Source organism: Clupea harengus, chromosome 11 (genome assembly GCF_900700415.2).
Source record: "Clupea harengus chromosome 11, Ch_v2.0.2, whole genome shotgun sequence".
NCBI lineage: Eukaryota > Metazoa > Chordata > Actinopteri > Clupeiformes > Clupeidae > Clupea > Clupea harengus.
The window spans coordinates 11807311-11828200 of record NC_045162.1 but is presented as its reverse complement, the minus strand read 5'-3'; the positions used below and the strand labels follow the sequence as shown (position 1 = coordinate 11828200).

Here is a 20890-nt window from a genome sequence, read left to right as displayed (position 1 = left end):
AATTTTTTGTGAGGGCAGACGGTTGGCAGTTCTGATGGAGTGGTCGTTGGAGCAGCAGTGGATGGTGAAGCCTTAGCTGGCATGGGTCGTGAGAAAAGGTCAATGTCCGTTAACTGCCGCTGCTGCAAGACTTGATTTTGCTTGAACGTGGTTGAAGCCACTTCAGTAGGTTGGCAGGGAGCCTTCGATGGCATGAAAGGGTTAGAGTATTGCTGCTGATGTTGGGGAAGCTTACAGGCAGTGGATGAAGTTGCTTCTGTAGTGGATGAAGTTGCTTCTGTAGTAGTGGGAGCTGCAGTAGTTTGGTAGGGAGCCTTCACTGGCATGAAAGGGTTTCTGTATCCTGGGTACATGAAGTAAGAGTGCATCAATTCTTGCTGCTGCTGCTGCTTCAACTGTTGCTGCTGCTGCTGCATCAACTGTTGCTGCTGCTGCTGCATCAACTGTTGCTGCTGCTGCTGCATCAACTGTTGCTGCTGCTGCTGATCTTGTGGGGGAAGCTTAGAGGCAGTGGATGCAGTTGCTTCTGTAGTAGTTGGAGCTTCAGTAGTGGGAGCTGCAGTAGTTTGAGGGGGAGCCTTTACTGGCATGAAAGGGTTTCTGTATCCTGGGTACATGAAGTAATAGTCCATCAATTCTTGCTGCTGCTGCTGCTGCTGCTGCTGCTGCTGCTGCTTCAACTGTTGCATCAACTGTTGCTGCTGCATCAACTGTTGCTGCTGCTGCTGCTGCTGCATCAACTGTTGCTGCTGCTGCTGCTGTTGTTGTTGCTGCTGATCTTGTGGGGGAAGCTTAGAGGCAGTGGATGAAGTTGCTTCTGTAGTGGATGAAGTTGCTTCTGTAGTAGTTGGAGCTGCAGTAGTTTGGTAGGGAGCCTTCACTGGCATGAAAGGGTTTCTGTATCCTGGGTACATGAAGTAAGAGTGCATCAATTCTTGCTGCTGCTGCTTCAACTGTTGCTGCTGCATCAACTGCTGCTGCTGCATCAACTGCTGCTGTTGCTGCTGCTGCATCAACTGCTGCTGTTGCTGCTGCTGCATCAACTGCTGCTGCTGTTGCTGCTGCTGCTGCTCTTGTGGGGGAAGCTTAGAGGCAGTGGATGAAGTTGCTTCTGTCGTAGTTGGAGCTTCAGTAGTGGGAGCTGCAGTAGTTTGAGGGGGAGCCTTTACTGGCATGAAAGGGTTTCTGTATCCTGGGTACATGAAGTAATAGTCCATCAATTCTTGCTGCTGCTGCTGCTGCTGCTTCAACTGTTGCATCAACTGTTGCTGCTGCATCAACTGTTGCTGCTGCTGCTGCTGCATCAACTGTTGCTGCTGCTGCTGCTGTTGTTGTTGCTGCTGATCTTGTGGGGGAAGCTTAGAGGCAGTGGATGAAGTTGCTTCTGTAGTGGATGAAGTTGCTTCTGTAGTAGTTGGAGCTGCAGTAGTTTGGTAGGGAGCCTTCACTGGCATGAAAGGGTTTCTGTATCCTGGGTACATGAAGTAAGAGTGCATCAATTCTTGCTGCTGCTGCTTCAACTGTTGCTGCTGCATCAACTGCTGCTGCTGCTGCTGCTGCTGCTGCTGCTGCTGCTGCTGCATCAACTGCTGCTGTTGCTGCTGCTGCTGCTGCTCTTGTGGGGGAAGCTTAGAGGCAGTGGATGAAGTTGCTTCTGTCGTAGTTGGAGCTTCAGTAGTGGGAGCTGCAGTAGTTTGAGGGGGAGCCTTTACTGGCATGAAAGGGTTTCTGTATCCTGGGTACATGAAGTAATAGTCCATCAATTCTTGCTGCTGCTGCTGCTGCTGCTTCAACTGTTGCATCAACTGTTGCTGCTGCTGCTGCATCAACTGTTGCTGCTGCTGATCTTGTGGGGGAAGCTTAGAGGCAGTGGATGAAGTTGCTTCTGCAGTGGATGAAGTTGCTTCTGCAGTGGATGAAGTTGCTTCTGCAGTGGATGAAGTTGCTTCTGCAGTGGATGAAGTTGCTTCTGCAGTGGATGAAGTTGCTTCTGCAGTGGATGAAGTTGCTTCTGCAGTGGATGAAGTTGCTTCTGTAGTGGATGACGTTGCTTCTGTAGTGGATGACGTTGCTTCTGTAGTGGATGACGTTGCTTCTGTAGTGGATGACGTTGCTTCTGTAGTAGTTGGAGCTGCAGTAGTTTGGTAGGGAGCCTTCACTGGCATGAAAGGGTTTCTGTATCCTGGGTACATGAAGTAAGAGTGCATCAATTCTTGCTGCTGCTGCTGCTTCAACTGTTGCTGCTGCATCAACTGCTGCTGCTGCTGCTGCTGCTGCTGCTGCATCAACTGCTGCTGTTGCTGCTGCTGCTGCTGCTCTTGTGGGGGAAGCTTAGAGGCAGTGGATGAAGTTGCTTCTGTCGTAGTTGGAGCTTCAGTAGTGGGAGCTGCAGTAGTTTGAGGGGGAGCCTTTACTGGCATGAAAGGGTTTCTGTATCCTGGGTACATGAAGTAAGAGTGCATCAATTCTTGCTGCTGCTGCTGCTGCTGCTGCTGCTGCTTCAACTGTTGCTGCTGCTTCAACTGTTGCTGCTGCATCAACTGTTGCTGCTGCATCAACTGCTGCTGCTGCATCAACTGCTGCTGCTGCTGCTGCTGCATCAACTGCTGCTGCTGCTCTTGTGGGGGAAGCTTAGAGGCAGTGGATGAAGTTGCTTCTGTAGTGGATGAAGTTGCGTCTGTAGTGGATGAAGTTGCGTCTGTAGTAGTTGGAGCTTCAGTAGTTTGAGGGGGAGCCTTTACTGGCATGAAAGGGTTTCTGTATCCTGGGTACATGAAGTAATAGTCCATCAATTCTTGCTGCTGTTGCTGCTGCATCAACTGTTGCTGTTGCTGCTGCTGCTGCTGCTGCTGCTGCTGCATCAACTGCTGCTGTTGCTGCTCTTGTGGGGGAAGCTTAGAGGCAGTGGATGAAGTTGCTTCTGTAGTGGATGAAGTTGCTTCTGTAGTGGATAAAGTTGCTTCTGTAGTGGATGAAGTTGCTTCTGTAGTGGATAAAGTTGCTTCTGTAGTGGATAAAGTTGCTTCTGTAGTGGATAAAGTTGCTTCTGTAGTGGATGAAGTTGCTTCTGTAGTGGATGAAGTTGCTTCTGTAGTAGTTGGAGCTGCAGTAGTTTGGTAGGGAGCCTTCACTGGCATGAAAGGGTTTCTGTATCCTGGGTACATGACGTAAGAGCGCATCAATTCTTGCTGCTGCTTCTTCAACTGTTGCTGTTGCATCAACTGTTGTTGCTGCTGCTGCTGCTGCTGCATCAACTGTTGCTGCTGCTGCTGCATCAACTGTTGCTGCTGCTGCTGCTGCTGATCTTGTGGGGGAAGCTTAGAGGCAGTGGATGAAGTTGCTTCTGTAGTAGTTGGAGCTTCAGTAGTGGGAGCGGGTGGATGGATTAGTGGTGGATCCATAGGAGATTGAGAGGCTTGGGTTGACATAGGGCAAGAAAGGGTGACTGGATTGCCTTGCCATAACATCTGGAGCAAATGGTTGCCACCCTGGAGGGAAAATAAAAAAATACCAATAAAAAAATAAGTCCGCTTTTAAAACAACTACACACAACACCGAAGTCCTACACGAGTTGGAATGCTAAAGATTAACTTCAAGGTCTTTTTGGCATCATCTCCAGGACCAATTCTGGTTCAGAAGCCATGTACACCCAGTGGGCATGTACATGCACACGACAGGCTATATGTAAGGCACCGAGTGTGATGGTTGGCTGATCTCGCCCTCATATATACCCCCCCCCATTATAATGACTCAACACACACCAAAATACTGTAGTACGGTGCCTTCACCCCTGTGGTTTGTTTCCAACAAATTAGCCAAGTGAATAGGCTACTCTACTGCGATCAATTTACAAAAAGGTTCGAGTCAAAAGGTAAGAGAACAGAGGTCAACATTAACCAGACAACAGGAAAATGAGTTTACACCATGCACACAACAGTTAACACATCTTGGTTGAGGTAGAGCCTGTTAAGCAACACACCTTATAATGTAATACAACCCATGTCATAGGCCCAGAATGGGGCAGATGGCTAAGCAGCCAGCAATTAAGTTAGTGAATGTGGCTTATTCTAAGACGGACATCACCCACCTCACGCATGCAAAATACTGTGTTAAAGGCTAGCCTAGCACCAAGCCCTCCTGCTTTTGTTCAAACATTAGCATCTCCTCTGAGGGGTCATTCACCAAAGTACAGGCTATAGATGCTAATGTTTGAACAAAAGCAGGAGGGCTTGGTGTTAGGCTAGCACTTATTCACTTATGATCCAAATCACAGAATGCAAAGAGAGATCAACAGTGTCCTAAAGTGACGGAACACCCACAGGACATTTTAGAGTAGCCAAATCCAATTAATCACCTCAATTGACTAATGAAAACTCCTATATAGCCTATAAGACAATATTTAGGGCCTTTGTTTCCATTTCAAGTAGCTTGCATGTTGGGGTTTGGTAATTACATTTAAGAATTTTGTAAGCTACCTTTTTAGTATGTGTGATAATTTAATATTTAGGGCACCCCAATGGTCAGCAGCAGATCCAACAACAAGCTTACATGGATTATTATTATTATTAGTTTTTAAACTTCCATAGCTGGTAGAAAAAATGCAAATGCACTATGGGTGACATGAACACATTTACTCAAACACCTTTTGTATTAAAGTCACTTTCTAGTGACTCCTATAATTAAAAATGACAACGCCTACCTGATTTATAACATCACAACCATCATAGGGGATGAGAAACACAAGGCCCAGTACATTCCTGTACACAGAGTAGCCACAGTCCTGCGGCAGCTGGTTTAGCTTAAGCGGTGTTCCTCCTGCTGACAAAAAGACACCAAGTCCTCAGGTTCTCTCCCAGAGTTTACAATGATCCAACCCCACACACAAGGAAGGAACAGAAAAGGTTAGTCTGCTGAATCTGGCAAGCCTTTGCATTAGTCAGTGAGTAGCTGATAACAGCAAGGCCCTGGTGAGTTGTTGAAAATATATTTCAGCACCAAAAACGAGCAGTCGGCTGAACCCCAATATTTTAAAACTATGCACTATAAGCCCTTTACCTCTGTCTAGCTGAAGTGAAGAGGATCCTGGGCCTTGTGCCGAGAACTTCATGAGGTCCTCAGTACATAACACAATTGGTCGCATACTAGCCCAGGCTGCCTTAGAAGAACTGGAGTCATTAATGACACCTTGTCCTCCAACCAGCCCAGCAGCGTCGGCTTGAATGTTAAAGCCATCCTCATTTTTCACTGGGCCAAAATCAGGAATATCTCTGCCGAACATAATGGTACCCACTCGAACATCATCGTTTTTTTCCCTCTCGGTGTCTCTCTTGTCTTCGCATGATTTCGAGGCTTACACAGCATATTTGGCTGAAACAAAGAAAGCCAAGACAGAAAAGTAAAACAACATCCCTGTTTGGTTTAAGCCTCATTTTAGAATTTTCTTTCATAAACAGGGAGCTGCCCAAACGCTTGTCTCGCGGCCCTTTCAGTTGGGTATACATACAATACGAGTTAACATAAATTGACGTCAGACCAACGACATCGCTTAACTCCTTGTCAGTTTATCAGACGACGCAGCTGGTCTTACTTACCAATTTCATTGAGTTAACAGCTGAACAGGACAAATTAGACGCCAGCCCAATGATAACTCAGTCACATCAACTATTCAATCAGTTTCACTGGATAATCTCAGGCCCTAAACGAGGCCTGTGTCATCAATAGACTTAACATGAATGGGCCTACTTGTAGTAATTTCCCCATTAAGTAGGCTACGAACTGTGTGTGCTGATCTAAATCGTTCGGAAGTCCGTAGAGGACATGAGTCTGTTTTTAACTCCAATTATCAGAGAACGTATGGCGATTATATATATCTTGTTAATACATGGCAATTAGACTATCTGGTTTATTTGAAGAATTGAAAACTGCAAATGGCATGTATTACAGTTTTTCTCAGTCGCTTTGGTTTGCTCCTCTGTGCTGCGTCTGGAAGTCCACACTCCACCACACGGCAAGCACTCCGCTGCTGTCCAGCCGCGTACAGCGCCTGCCATGCGCCGAAGGGAAGGCTCTTCAGGTACCGTATGTCTGATGTGTGTATCTTCACAGATGCAGTCCTGATCGCGGTGAAATCCGCAAGTGGTGTTTGTGTGTAAATAAACTGTGTACATGTACTCCGAGCTGTCTTCTGTGTGTATTTTAGCCCCGGAATGTATTACCAAGACGGTAACGGACAGCCGCACCGTTACAGAGACACATAACTTTTTAAAGAAAACGTCAAAAAAAAAAAAAATTCTTAAAATGCACACACTTGAAACGACAGGACATAGAAAAATGCCTTGAACCCTGTCAATATTTCAAACCAGTCAACACAACATGTACGACTAACAACATGAATATGAAGTGCCTAGACAGAGATGGGCAAAAATACATCAAAATGTATTTTAAATACAAAATACCCTTCAAATAAATGTATTAAAATAAAATACAAAATACTGGTGCCAGAAAATGTAACAAAATACAATACATGTATTTTGTATTTAAAATATAGGAAATACTTTTTCTGGATTTTCCGTTTTCTCACAATTTGGTATAGCAGAATATTCAGGTTTGGGCTATACAGTGGCGTAACGTAGTTGGTGCAGGCTATTATGACGGGCCCTTGTTAGTGGCGTAAGGCAGTGTTTCCAAACATTTTAGTCCTGTAGCCTACCCTTTTTTTTCATGTTTGTAACTGCCGCCGCCACCACGCCTCCTCCCCCCGCACACATATTCCGCATATAACACCGGTCAGTGTAATTTTTTCACAGAATGTCAGTGTAACTAAGCAAAGCTATTAAACGACAACTACTTGATTGATTATGTATATATATATATATATATATATATATATATATATATTTTTGCAGGCAGCAGCTGTATGATAGCCTGACGATGTCATACTCATAATTCTAGTCAGAATATGAGTCTGATATCGCTCCATTGGGCTGTGATTATGGGGCGTGTTTCAACCGAACCAGGAGAAAAAATGCCTCTTCGCTCAATTGGTTCCCTACAACCAATCAGAACAACGTAGTATGTGACCAGGGGCAGCTGATACATTACACTTTTACCAGATCCCGTAGGAAGGAAGGCAAAAACATCTTTTCGATTGACAAATGCCTTAATCGCGTTTCTCTGTTCCTCTTTCAAAATGAATGCACTGTCAATGTCTAAATGGACTCGAATCTATACATTTCAGCTCTCCAGCGGCAGCCATGTTTGTTGAAAACGAATTCAACTCGTGTGTTGGTGACGTGGTTGGTTACGTTACTGTTGATCATCTGTCCATCATCGTATAAAGCCCGCCTTAACAATTTGATTGGTACGGCCGATATCGAGCCGCAGATAATTTCTCCTCAATGGAGTAATGCCAGACCGAACTTCCCAACCAAAACATTTGTGGGCGGGGCTAAATTCGGTCTGGTATCCAGGCTAGCTGTATGACTCATGTTTTCACAAAACATGGCTCTCAATGCAATCTCTATGGCTTCCGGGAGGGCTCGCCCCACCATGCTTTCGTCATACGTAATTGCGTATAAGGACGTCATACGGCTTTGATCAAGTCACATTCTGTCAAGATGGCTAACGTTCGGTGCAACAACTCGATTCGCTGTTTGAAAGAACCTCCTTTTAGTCGGCGTACTAATGAAGATACATTGACAAGGATCAAGACAGCTATCTAAGTTTTCGAACACAGCCCTGTTTTGTGAAAAAAATTGATTTAACATGAGAGTCAATGAGTGAGATCTGGGGCGATTTCCATTTCGCCCCAAAAAGGGGCGGGCCATTTAATAATAATAATAATAATAATAATTAATTTTATTTGTAACGCACTCTTCATTCAGAAGAATCTCAGAGTGCCAACATATTAGAAACTAACTATAATAATACAATAAAATAAAAATGAGTTAACATAAGCATAATAGAAATCTTAGTGGCAGTGATTTAACACAAGGCCAGAAATGCCTTCCTGAATAAAAATGTTTTTAGTCCAGCTTTAAAGGAGTCCAGCGTCTGCGTTGCTCTTAGGTGGTCAGGGAGGCTGTTCCATAAGTGTGGCGCTGCCGAGCAAAAGGCCTGGTCGCCCATGGTGCGGATCTTGGTTTTGGGGACGCGGAGGAGCGAGCTGTTTGAAGACCTGAGGGTGCAGGTGGAGGTTTGGGGAGTAATGAATTCTTGCAGGTAGGGAGGTGCATGCCCATTTATGCATGTATTTGAAGCACCACTTTTGCCTGACTGTTGCCTGATTCGACAATGACATTCAGAGACAGATCAGACGGTCTAGTGGAAGAATCCGACAGAAAAATCTCCTTCTGCCTAAACACTGGAGAAAAAGTATTTTGAGTATTTTAAATACAAAATTACTCCACTCTAAAGTATTTTGTTACAAATTACGTTAGATTTGTTTTGGCCCTATCAAATACAAATTACAAAATACTCAAAAGTCATTGAAATACGTATTTCAAATACAAGTAATAGAAATACTGCCCATCTCTGTGCCTAGATACCTTAAATATGTTTGTCAATTTGAAGTCAGAACTATAGACAGTATAGGGCAGACATTACAGATCTATACACAACATGGGTTTGTATTAGGAAATGCAGACATTAACAACAGGTTCAATGCCGTAGGAGCTGTTTGAGATGGCTGCCATGGAGAGGAGTGGAGCTCTGGACAGACCAGATGAGCAGCCTGAGGCAGTGGCCCAGATTGCTGATGTCATCATAAGGGAGGAGGAGATGCCAGCAAGAGCCAGAGCTCTGGAGAAGAGCAGGGCCCTATTCGTCGGACGTGGTTCAATTAAGTTGATCAAATGTCCCATTAGCCAGTTTAAATTAACGTGATGATTGAGGACAGGCTTTCTCGGTTCGTCCAAGGCTGATCCGCGCTCAAACAGTGTTGTTAATTCAAATCAGACTTCACTTATCAGGGCAATTGCGCGTGCCTGTCTTACTTCAAAAGGGGGAAGCGTTGATCACCAAAACCATGATTTTCTGACGGTACAATGGCTACTAAACTCAAAGAAAGAGCCTCTTTTTTTCTCCGCTGGCGAGCAGGAGATGATCATGAACGCTTATTTACATTTACATTTACATTGTCATTTAGCAGACGCTTTTGTCCAAAGCGACGTACAAGGGAGAGAATAGTCAAGCTACGAGCAATAGAACCTGGTGTAACAATAAATACTACTTTACATAAGAAATATAACACAATGAAATAAAAAAGAAAAAGAAGTGCAGAAATGTAACTGCTGTAATTGCAAGTTACGCACTAGTCGAAGTGCCAGTTAGAACGGGAAGTGCTCTCTGAAGAGTTGGGTCTTCAAAAACGTCTTAAAGGTAGAGAGGGACGCCCCTGCTCTGGTAGTGCTAGGTAGTTCATTCCACCAATGTGGAACTACAAATGAGTCAAAGTCAAAGTAGCTTCATTGTCAATTACTTTGCATGTCAAGACATACAAAGGAATCGAAATGACGTTTCCCACTCCCCCACGGTGAAACATATAAAGTGCACAGGCACAACAACAGATAAGACAAGACATGTCCTACATATAGATATACATATAGATATAAACATACAGATACACGTACAGCAGCATACGTTTTCTTTAAAGTGAGGTTATGGTAGTGCAAAAAAGGCAATTTGGTAATGGCAGCAAAAAGACATCCTGTAAGATGTATTTGTTACATTAGCAGTGCAAGTATACCAGTAAGTGGTTATGGTGAACGTAAGTGATAAAAGTGCAAGAGACAGTTTTGTTGCAGAGTCCTGAGTGATTTTAGGGGGGGGGGGATTTCAGCCTCATGTCAGACTGACGGATATGGCTGGGGGGAGTAAGGGGAGAGAATGTATATGTCTTGCAAGGAAGGGAGTGGGGCACCAATGATCTTACCAGCTGTGTTCACTATGCGTTGCAGTGCTTTCCTGCTGTGTTCAGTGCAGCTACTGCCCCACACAGATGCAGCTGGACAGGATGCTTTCAATGGTGCCCCTGTAGAATGCGTTCAGGTTGGGTATGGGAGCTTTCACTCGATTGAGCTTGGAAGAAGAGGCGCCGCTGGGCTTTCTTCGCCAGTGATGCAGAGTTGGTGGCCCAGGAGAGGTCCTCACTGATGTGCATCCCCAGGAATTTGGTGCTGCTCACTCGCTCCACAGCAGCACCATCGATGGTCAGTGGTGGCTGTTCAGTGTGGAGAATAGTCTGGACTGCCGTACTTGCACAGACGGGAGTGCCAAACGACGCTCACTTGAAGAGCGCAGCATCCTGGGTGTAACATTTGCATTTAGGTAGGTGGGAGCAGAACCATCAAGCACTCTGTAGGCAAGCATAAGTGACTTGAACTTAATGCGAGCAGCTACCGGCAGCCAGTGGAGCTTAATGAGTAGCGGGGTGACGTGTGCCCTTTTCTGTTGGTTGAACATCAGACGCGCCGCCGCGTTCTGGATCATTTGTAGTGGTTTCACCACGCACCACCATGACACATTGAACGAGCGCCCAGTGAGGTATGATTCAAACCAGGAGTGCGCCTTGCCAGAAATGCCCATACTTGACAGTATGGACAGAAGGATGCGGTGGTTGACTGTATCAAACGCATGATAAGTCAAGCAGGACGAGAGCTGAGGATTGAGCTGCTGCTCTAGCTGTTTTCAAGGCCTCTGTCACAGACAACAGGGCTGTTTTGGTGGAGTGACCGCTTTTGAATCCAGACTGGTTTGGATCGAGGAGATTGTTCCTCGATAGGAACTCTGTGACCTGTTTGGAATGGCTTATGAAGAATACAAGACCATAATTATGGCAAAATCCAACACCGCCACCGCTGCGAGAGCAAAACAGGAAACTGTGTAGGGGGGGATATCTATGTATGTATATATTACAAAAACTGGTACAGGGGGTAAAGGAGTTGTTTAAAGGAGTCATTTAGTAATTGGAAGGTTGCTAGTTCGTTTTCCCTCACCTCCTTACCAAGTGTATTTTTACATTTCCTTGTAATGTCTTGGAATAAAAGCGTCTGCTAAATGACTAAATGTAAATGTATTAATAAGAAATCCAATAAATTGAAGCAGTGAAAAGAAATTGTGTGTATTTCTCTCTATTCTTATCATCCAGTCCATTTCTCTCTATTCTTATCATCCAGTCCACCTTAATCATTTTCTACAATAATGATATGCTATGGTGTAGCCTACTGAAAGGAATTAAATGTTTCCCAAATATCGGAGACTCAGTCAGAGTGATGAATAACCAAGGACCAGGTTTATTCTTTCAATGATGTACACGAGAGGAGGAGAGAGAGTTAGATTTCACTGAAATAGTTTCACCTATATCTCTTTCACTGTCTGTCCTTTGGAAAGTTACAGACTTTTAAACTCTTGGCAAGCAAGGGGGGGGGGATTCCTACAATGCTAATTATTATCTGTCACCGGGTCTGGGATGCCATTTGTTCATGGAGGACACAGGGGTGTCAGCGTTCCAGCAATGATCAAAGACTTAAGTTTCTATTCATGAGGCTGAGGAAAACTCAGAGACATGTGGTTAGATCCAGAATACACATGAGAAGTTTCTCACTTCTCACATCTTCCAAATAACACTACAATTACCACTAGGAATGAGATATATTTAATTATTGACTATGGACTATATTTAATAAACTAACTCCTAATTCCTAGTCCCTTCATGATAACTGCAGGATGTGTTTTATGTTTTGTTTATTCTCAAAAAATAAAAGGTTTTAGCTGCTAACTTTCTGACTTCATCAAATGATCAAGGAGCACTGCATTAATTAAGGAATGCCTTGAATGGTTTGGCATTCAAGGGCCAGTGGAATCTGGATAAAAAAGGACCTTATGGAATAATTCTGTAATTAATATATCTTGATTCCTTTCTCTTAGGGATGGACACATCTGTCTCCTGAGCAAGCGCATTAATCTGTGTGTGTGTGTGAATGGGCTGGCCAGCCGTCGTATGAATGAATTTACAGGACTGTTTTAACCTACATGTGACCACTGACTTTGTCTTCAGGTGAAATTGTTTGATTTCCTTCAAACATTCAACTTCTTGCTTTATCCCCACCTTGCAGTTGCCACCTATGGATGTCATCCAGTCAATTGTAATAGCCTCCGGGTTATCATATTTGAAGGATATTTGTGAATTGTTCACTGACATTTGCTTACACTGTTTCTACCTGCTTTCAAACCTGCTTTCACGTTCATTAGCATCCAAATGGTTATTGAAGGAACTGTAGGGGTGATATGGTTTGGGGGGAGTGAATGTTGGGTGAGCAGACAGAGTCTCGGTCAGAAGACCCAAACGGCAAGGAGTGGAGTGAGAAAATGATGCAAGGGAGAAGGCAGGTTGGATGTAACACCAGTAGTTTTATTTCCTTTTTGTAAGCTTGATATTTATTCTGTGTGCTGCATCGGAAAACATAATCAACGAAGCAATACAATTAAATTAAATAACGGAGTGGTCAATCAAACAACAAACAATCCTACATGGCTCCTGGCACATGTCTGGGAACAAAGGAATTGGTCAACATAGCACATGTCACAAAAAACACCACAAAAGGCATACAAATTAAACAATCAAAAGGATAAATTGCATTGACCACTCACGTTAACTTGAATACGCACACGTCAGGATACGCTGGAGTACTGGCAGGGAGTGGAAAAAGGTGAACTGCCAGGGGAACAGACTATTTATAGGCTCCGCCCCCTTAGCCAGCAGGTGAAGTTGGATTGAGTCCAGCAGATTCACCCGTCATTTATAAAGAAATTAACAGAAAAAAGCCCAGGTTCCAGGGAGTCTTTTCACAGCCGCCCCGGAATTGGGATCAATTCCTCCTGGAAGGAAGCCTCACTCTTCTGCCAACTCCGGAAGCACCATCAGACGACTTGGACGTCAACTGACCGAACGCGTCCATCTCTACCGGCCGTGACAGCTGTAACTCGACCTGTTGGCCAAGAGGCCCGAGGCAGTTGTGGGTCAAGGATCAGAACAGTCTTCCCTACTTCCAAATTCTGGACTTCCCTCAGCCACTTTCCTCTGGGTTGTAGGTTAGGCAAATAGTCACGAATGAACCCTGTCCAGAAATGGTCGGCCAACATCTGGCTATGACGCCACTTCCTTCGCCCAAGGAGCTTGTTGTTGGCAAAGATGGCTTGTGGCAGGGAGGCGTCCCGCCGCCCAACCGGAGCAAATTGGGAGTGACAGGATTAGGATCACTGGCAGCAGATGAAAGATAGCCTAAAGGGATGAATTCATAATGCCTTCTACCTCAATCAGGACAGTGTGAAGGACAGCTTCAGAAGTGGTCTGATTCCCGAGAATCACTCGTAGGGCGTTCTTGACGGATCTGATTTGGCACTCCCAGACTCCTCCAAAGTGTGGAGAACCTGGCGGATTGAAGTTGAATGAAATCTGCTGATTGGCCAAGTGTTCCTGAAGCTTGGGTTCCATGGCCTGGAAACATTGATTCAACTCCCTGTCCCCAGCGCGGAAGTTTGTTCCCCTGTCTGCCCAGATCTCGAAGGGCTTGCCACGACGGGAGATGAAACGACGGAGCGCTAGGAGAAAGGCATCAAAATCCATCATTCCAAGCAAATCCAGATGTAAGCAACGAGTGGTTAAGCATTTGAAGATAATTCCCCATCGCTTCTCTGTTCTACGGCCATGGTAAATGATAAAGGGTCCGAAACAGTCTACACCGGTGGACCAGAATGGTGGTTTGAAGAGACGCAGCCTTGCCGGGGGCAGATCAGCCATCTTGGGCACTTTAGGAGAGGATTTCCACCTCTGACACTCCCTGCAACCGTGCTGATGTTTACGGGTGGCTGGTCGTCCTCCCACGATCCAGTATTTGCATCTCAACTCTCCAAAGACCCTCTCTGGGCCCGGATGCAGCAGGGACTCGTCATATTGCTTAATGATGACCTGCGTAGTGGGATGCTTTGGGTCCAGAATGATTGGGTGGATGATGTCTGGGTCCAGGTCCGGGGATCTACGTAGTCTTCCTCCTACTCTCATCAGCCCAACATCTGGATCCAGTTCAGGAGAGAGTTGGAGTAGACGAATTTGCCTAGAGAGAGGCTTTCCTTTACGGAGAGCGCCAAGTTCTTCAGGGAAGCAGGACTCCTGGGCTTGTTGCAAAAGGAAGGTTTCCGCTGCTGCACCTTTGGCCACTTGATCGGATTGGTCAATGTTTGCTCAGTGGCAGTGATGAGGTCACTCCAGCTTTGATGCTGAGAGGCATTCGGTCATGTACTGGTGGCAGCAGAAACATTCAGGCACGTAGCAGCTTTCCTTAATTCAGTGCTGTTTGCGAGTGATGAGGTGTGGAAGACACCTGGAGCAACAGGCCAGCAAGTCTCAGGGTGTTGAAGGAAGGAAGGTCTGTCCGTCCAGCAGTTAGGTTGAGCTAGGTCACCCAGTGTCTTGCCTCGGGTCAGGGCATCAGCTGGGTTGTTTGGACTGTCCACATATCTCCAGTCATCGGAGTCTGTGAGTTCTTGGATCTCTGCGATACGAGTGCCAACAAAGACCTTGTAGTGGCACGACTCAGACTTCAACCAGGTCAATACTGTTGTGGAGTCACTCCAAAGGATGGTTCGGGCCAATGACAAGGTAAGTTCAGACTTCAAGGTGGTGGCCAACTGCGCCCCTAACAAGGCAGCACTCAGTTCAAGTCGGGGCATTGACAACTGTCTCTTCGGTGACACTCTAGAGCGGGCCATGACGAATGCCATATGAACATGATTTTGGCTGTCATGGACACGTAAATAGACCACGGTGCCATAGGCCCTTTCCGAGGCATCACAGAAGACATGCAGCTCTCTGTATACACCTGACTGGTCAGCACAAGAGGGCACATAGCAGCGAGGCAGTCTGATGCTTGAGAGGTCAGCCAGTTCCTGTTCCCACTTCAGCCATCGATCAACTAGTTCAGATGGAGTGCGCAAGCCTAAGGTGGACTCCTGGGGGTCAATGCCCGCTTGAGAGAGCCACAAGTCCATGCTAACAGATCTTGCCTCTGGAGGGAGGTGTTTGACAACACTGGAGTCATTACTCGCCCATTGGCGAATTTCAAATCCCCCGTGAGACAGTGTAGCACGAAGTTTGTCCAAAAGTGTTTTGGCTGTGGCTGAAGAAGGGAAGCTTTGCAGGCAATTGTCAATATAGAACGCCCTCAACACTGACGTCATCACTTCATTATCACTCTCTGGGTGCTCTTTTGCTTGACGCTGCAGGGCGTAAATGGCGCAACAAGGACTACAAGTTGTACCGAAAGGTAACACCTGCCACTCATAGGTCTTTGGGTGTGTAGCTTGAGCCATAGCTCGCCAGAGGAATCTGAGCAGTGGCCTGTCCGCAGGGAGTAGATGAACTTGGTGGAACATAGATTTTATATCGCCACTGATGGCCACGCTATGCTTACGGAAACGGAGGAGCACGTCAAGAAGAGAAGGACCCAGAGTTGGACCCGGAAGAAGGCTGCGATTTAGGTTCAGGCCATGAAGCTGGAAAGAGCAGTTGAACACCAGTCGATGTTTCCCACTTGCTTGTTTGACGATGTGATGTGGAACATACCAAGATTCTGAACCTGGCTGATCATCTTTGGGATCCACCTCCTTCACATACTCCATCTCAACCAGTTTCTGGATCTCCTGGTTGCAGATCTCAACGAGCTCAGGGTCCTTCTTCAACCTGCGTTCAGTTCCTCGCAGCCATGGCAACAAGTTATGGGTTGAAGAGATTAACTGTGGACTGTTGGGTGCTCTGAGCAATGGGGTAGCATACCGAGGCACTCCCCATGCTTCTGTCACTGCAGTTTTCGTCTCGAGCAGCTCCAGGCAATAATGATCTTGCTTAGACCGGGTTACGTCCTTCTCCTTGCGGTGTGGAAAAGAATCTAGTCTCCACAGTCTCTCCACATTCTCCATCAACTCGGCAGTAGCTGGGCAGGAGACAGTATCGCAGAGTGTAAACAAGGCTTGTACACCAGAAGTCGGAGGTCGAGGTAAGGCATTGGCTGGGCCCTGAACAGCCCAACCCAGGGCAGTATGGACGGCGATGGGTCCCCCATAAGGGCCAATGTGGACATGCTCTTTGGGCACCAACAAATGGCAATGATCTGAGCCTATCAGGATCAGTGGCCGGGCGTGGACAAAGTCTGGTAAGGGTAGGCCTCGCAAGTGGGAATACTCCCTCTGCAGGTCAGAGGCTGGACAGGAGTGCTCAGCCAAGTTGAGGACAGGGGCACTAAAGGCAAGGAATTTGATTCTCTTCTTCTGGTTCAATGGGGAGATCGAACAGGAGATTGTCTCACCACTTCTGAGATTCAGGATCTCTTCCGGTCCTTCTAGTTTCAGCTGGGACACTGCCGAGGTTAGGATGATCGTTCTTTCTGAACCATCGTCAAGTATGGCATATGTCCTCAGCCTCTGCCGGCCATTGATTAAGAAAACTGGAACTACCTTCAACATCACACCGGGAGATCTGTTTGGCTGATCTATGTACAGAGTGTCGGCAGGGCAAGGTGCACGGACGAGCAGATTGAGGGTGTTCCCCGTAGCTGACTTCTCTGAGCCATGGGGGCCTGTGGATGGTTGATGTACGATGTTATGCAGGATGGTGAGATGCAACTCTTTGCAGATGTTGCAAGGCTTTTTGAGGGTGCATTTATCTGGCTTATGACAGCGGGCACATCTGTAGCAACGATCATTCTTCTCTATGTTCTTAGTTGTGATGGGCTGAACTCCTTAACTTTTGGGCAAGTTCCCAGGAAGTGTTCCTTGTTGTTACAGTATGGACAAAAAGGTTGAAACTTGGGTTTCCCATGGATGATCGTCCCCCTTCCACGGCTCTGTTGGACATCAGGCTGGCTCTCCACAGTGGCTGTGTTGCTCAGGTACATCGTAGTCGGCGTAGCCCTTCTCCCCAGGATCTTCTGGACTGGCTCTCGTCTCTCCATTGACGTAAGTCCCGAGGCTTGTTGGGCAATACTCTTGGCCCGGGCTTTAACCTGATGCCATGCCGAAAAGTCCTCCGAGGTGTATGTTTGTTCTGAACCCTCTCTAAGGATGCCACGAAGCAGACAGTGCTCAATGAAACTGTCTCGGTTTTGAATGGGAAGCTTGGTAAGTAGCCTGTCTACGTGAGAGCCACATCGCAACTCACTTCCGTCTGCACCTTCCACTGACCGCAGCATGCCAATCAATGAATGCACAGAAAGAGCAAAGTCCTGGAATGCGTTGCTCTCACCAAGTCTGACAGGTGGTGAATGAAGGACCAACTGCCGTGGCTGGCAGTACTTTGCCTTAAGGGCAGCAAGAGCAGATGTGTAGGGAGTTGAGGCGTGCATATAAGACTTTGCTAGTTTGTATGCACTTGGCAGCCTCAAGTGATCCATAAGGACCTGGAACTTGTACTGTTCAGAAAGGTGAGCGTGGATATCTAACAGATTCTCCAGCGCCATGTTGAGCAGAACAAAGTCACTTTCCTTTCCGCTCTCAAAATAAGGCAATCTTGGATTCGGGACGCCAAAGGCAGTCGCCACTAATAGCTCCATGATACTAGCGCCCTCTGATACCCTCTCAGTGGGGTTAGGCAAGGGAAGAGGTGCAGGTTTCTCACGAACTGGATCTGAAGGCCTTTGACTCCTGGCCGGACGAGGTGCGGTCAGCGCTATATGGTGAAAAGAAGGAGGTGAGGGAGCTGCATGCTCTGGACTGGAAGTTTGAACTACTGGGTGACCCTCTGTGGTGGGATAAGAAGTCGCAGCCTGACTCAAAGCATCTACGGGTAGACTCACAGCTGGAGGTAAGTGTTGGAACAGAGAAGGGGATCGTTGACTCGCAGGAACTGGATAGGAGGCAGATATTTGAGGACCCGCAGGGGGAGCCTGCTGCTCGGAGAACAGGTCAAGAGGTTCGGCTGAATATAGAACTCTGGTTCTCATGGAGAAAGGAGCCAGCACTTGAGGTGGGTCATTCACACTGGACATAGCCGGCGGAGCGGGTGGATGTTCTGTGGTCATTCCTACATCCCCTGTGAAGGATGTTATTAATCGAGCCTCTTCCAATTCTCTTTGGACTTTCCGCAGCCGACGCTGTAGAGTAAGAGACCGGGTCATCCTCTCTCGCTCCTTTAAAGCTTATTTAAAGCTTCTAAATGTTACTTTTATTTGGATTTAACTAGCATGTAAGCATTCCTACGGGTATTCAAGATGGCGGCGCGTGTAGACGCAGCGGCCACTCACGCTTCCGAAAATGTGGTGTTTTGTTTATTTAATAAGTGTTTGTCCGAAAGTTTGTCGTGTTCGTCTCGTCTGTATACATCGGATTACAAGTACAGTCAACAGGCTCTGCTAGACATCTGCAAGAGCAAGATTAACAGCGTGTTGGATACTACAACAGAGACAACCATCAAGGAGCTCGGATTACTTCGCCAGCCCGTGACTACACCAGACCCGACTCGGACCCGACTGTGGACTCGCCCGGACCCGACTGCGACTACACCCCCGATTAAAAGACGTCGGAAACGGTGTGCGAGGAAGCAGAAGAGGGGCAAGCGCGGAGGTATCCGAACTAGGCTAGCGGCTAGCCCAACTCGCCCAGCAATACCATCCATCATCATGGCTAACGTACGATCCTTGGACAACAAAATGGACCACATACGACTGCTGAGATCAGCGAATCGGACAGTGAGTAACTGCTGTGTGCTTGTTTTCACTGAAACATGGCTTAATGACAACATCCCCGACTCCGCTGTACATCTTGAGCAGCTAACATGCTATCGAGCGGACAGAACCCACGTTAACGGAGGTAAACAACGTGGTGGAGGAGTTTGTGTTTACATACGGGATGCGTGGTGCCAGGACGCTATGGTAGTATGCAGACATTGTTCACCACTGGCGGAGTTTATGATCATAAAGGGCCGTCCTTTCTATCTGCCGAGGGAATTTACTGTGGTTTTGCTAATCGCGGTATATATCCCTCCAACCTCCAGCAGCAGTGACAGGAATGCGGCACTTTGTGAACTATATCATGACATCAGCGAACAACAGACAGCACACCCAGATGGATTCATTATCGTCGCCAGAGATTTTAATCATGCTAATCTTAAAACTGTACTACCAAAACTCCATCAGCATGTCAATTTCCCAACAAGGGAGAAAAACGCCTTGGACTTGGTCTATACCTCACACAAAGGAGCATACAAGGCCTCCCCCCTCCCCCACATCGGACTTTCCGACCACATCACTGTTATGCTAATGCCAGCATATAGGCCCAGGGTGAAAGTGGAAAAACCGGTTCGGAAAGGAGATTTCAGTGTGGCCGGATGGATCAATGTGTGCTCTTCAGGACTGTCTTGCGACAACAGACTGGGGCATGTTCAAGCAAGCAGCAACACACAACAACCACATAGTGTCAGGGATTTATTTCACCCTTATCAGGACTGTATTAACCTCAGAATTAAGACTCACACAACCAAGAATATAATAAATAACAAACTTTTACTCTGGCAAAGAGGAGTGCATGGTTCTAGACCGCTCGTCAACATACACTCATACAATAGGAGTGCAGTGGTTTCAGAACGCTGTTCAACCCATCACTGCCCCTTGAGTAACATGTAACAGATTTTAAAGTCGTTCAAAGTGTCAGGGAATTTTTCACCCTTTACCAGGACTGTATTAACCTCAGAATTAAGACGCACAACCAACAATATAAATAAATAACAGACTTTTACTCTGACAAAGAGGAGTGCAGTGGTTTCAGACCGCTGTTCCCACATACACTGATTTCTCTGGTAAAATGTCTAACCCTTTATGGAAAGACAATGTTCACAGTTCATGCAGGAAAACACTCCCATCTTGTACCATCTTGTCCTTGGTTCCCTGAGATAAGAATGTTTACCTACCCCCAAAAACCCTGACTGTCTCTTAAAACAATAAATCAGTCTTAACCTAAACATTTCATGACACGTCTGAATTCCCCATCTGTTTCACACTTCCTCTCACAGAACAATGGAAAGAGCTGAGACTTCTATTTAACTAACACACATCATGATAATAATTAAAAAGAAACATTTCTTTCACACATAGACAATGAGGAGCTTACAGACACTGTCTGCTCTTACATCCGCAAATGCACAGATGATGTGACCCACACAAAGACCATCATCACTCGGGCTAACAAGAAGCCATGGCTGACAGGAGTTGTGGCGAGTGGAGCGAGTGAGAATGCTTTTCATATACTTTAGTTCAGCTTTTAATACAATAATCCCACAACAACTTATCTGTAAACTGGACCAGCTGGGGCTCAACACCTTCCTTTGCAATTGGGTATTGGACTTTCTCAGTGAGCGACCCCAAGCAGTACGAGTCAGCAACAACATCTCCAGCAGCATCACACTCAGCACAGGGGCCCCACAAGGCTGTGTGCTCAGTCCCCTGCTCTTCACCCTGCTGACTCACGACTGCACAACAACCCACAGTACCAATCACATGGTGAAGTTTGCGGACGACACAACTCTGGTGGGTCTCATCACCAAGAACGATGAGACCCACTACAGGAAGGAGGTCAACCTTTTGACCACATGGTGCAGAGACAACAACCTCCTGCTGAATGTCAGCAAAACAAAGGAGATTGTGGTTGACTTCAGGAAAAGCCACACTGAACACCCACCACTGACCATCGATGGTGCTGCTGTGGAGCGAGTGAGCAGCACCAAATTCCTGGGGGTGCACATCAGTGAGGACCTCTCCTGGGCCACCAACTCTGCATCACTGGTGAAGAAAGCCCAGCGGTGCCTCTACTTCCTCCGCAAGCTCAAGCGAGTGAAAGCTCCCATACCCAT

At 46.5% G+C, this 20890-nt stretch overlaps 1 protein-coding gene across 1 annotated transcript; it reads right to left on the bottom strand.

Moving 5' to 3' along the window:
• Window positions 1–380: 380 nt before the first annotated feature.
• LOC116222375 (putative mediator of RNA polymerase II transcription subunit 12) lies at window positions 381–5539 on the bottom strand (the record flags this gene model as incomplete). The annotated part of the gene is given in 13 exon segments (XM_031576133.2): window positions 381–531; window positions 637–770; window positions 1017–1131; window positions 1225–1628; window positions 1713–1856; window positions 1859–2153; window positions 2191–2627; window positions 2630–2735; window positions 2773–2888; window positions 2936–3117; window positions 3188–3488; window positions 4700–4818; window positions 5056–5539. Coding segments are annotated over 13 exon segments (2727 nt in total), but the record flags the coding sequence as incomplete, so codon positions are not given.
• Between the last annotated feature and the right edge of the window lie 15351 nt (window positions 5540–20890).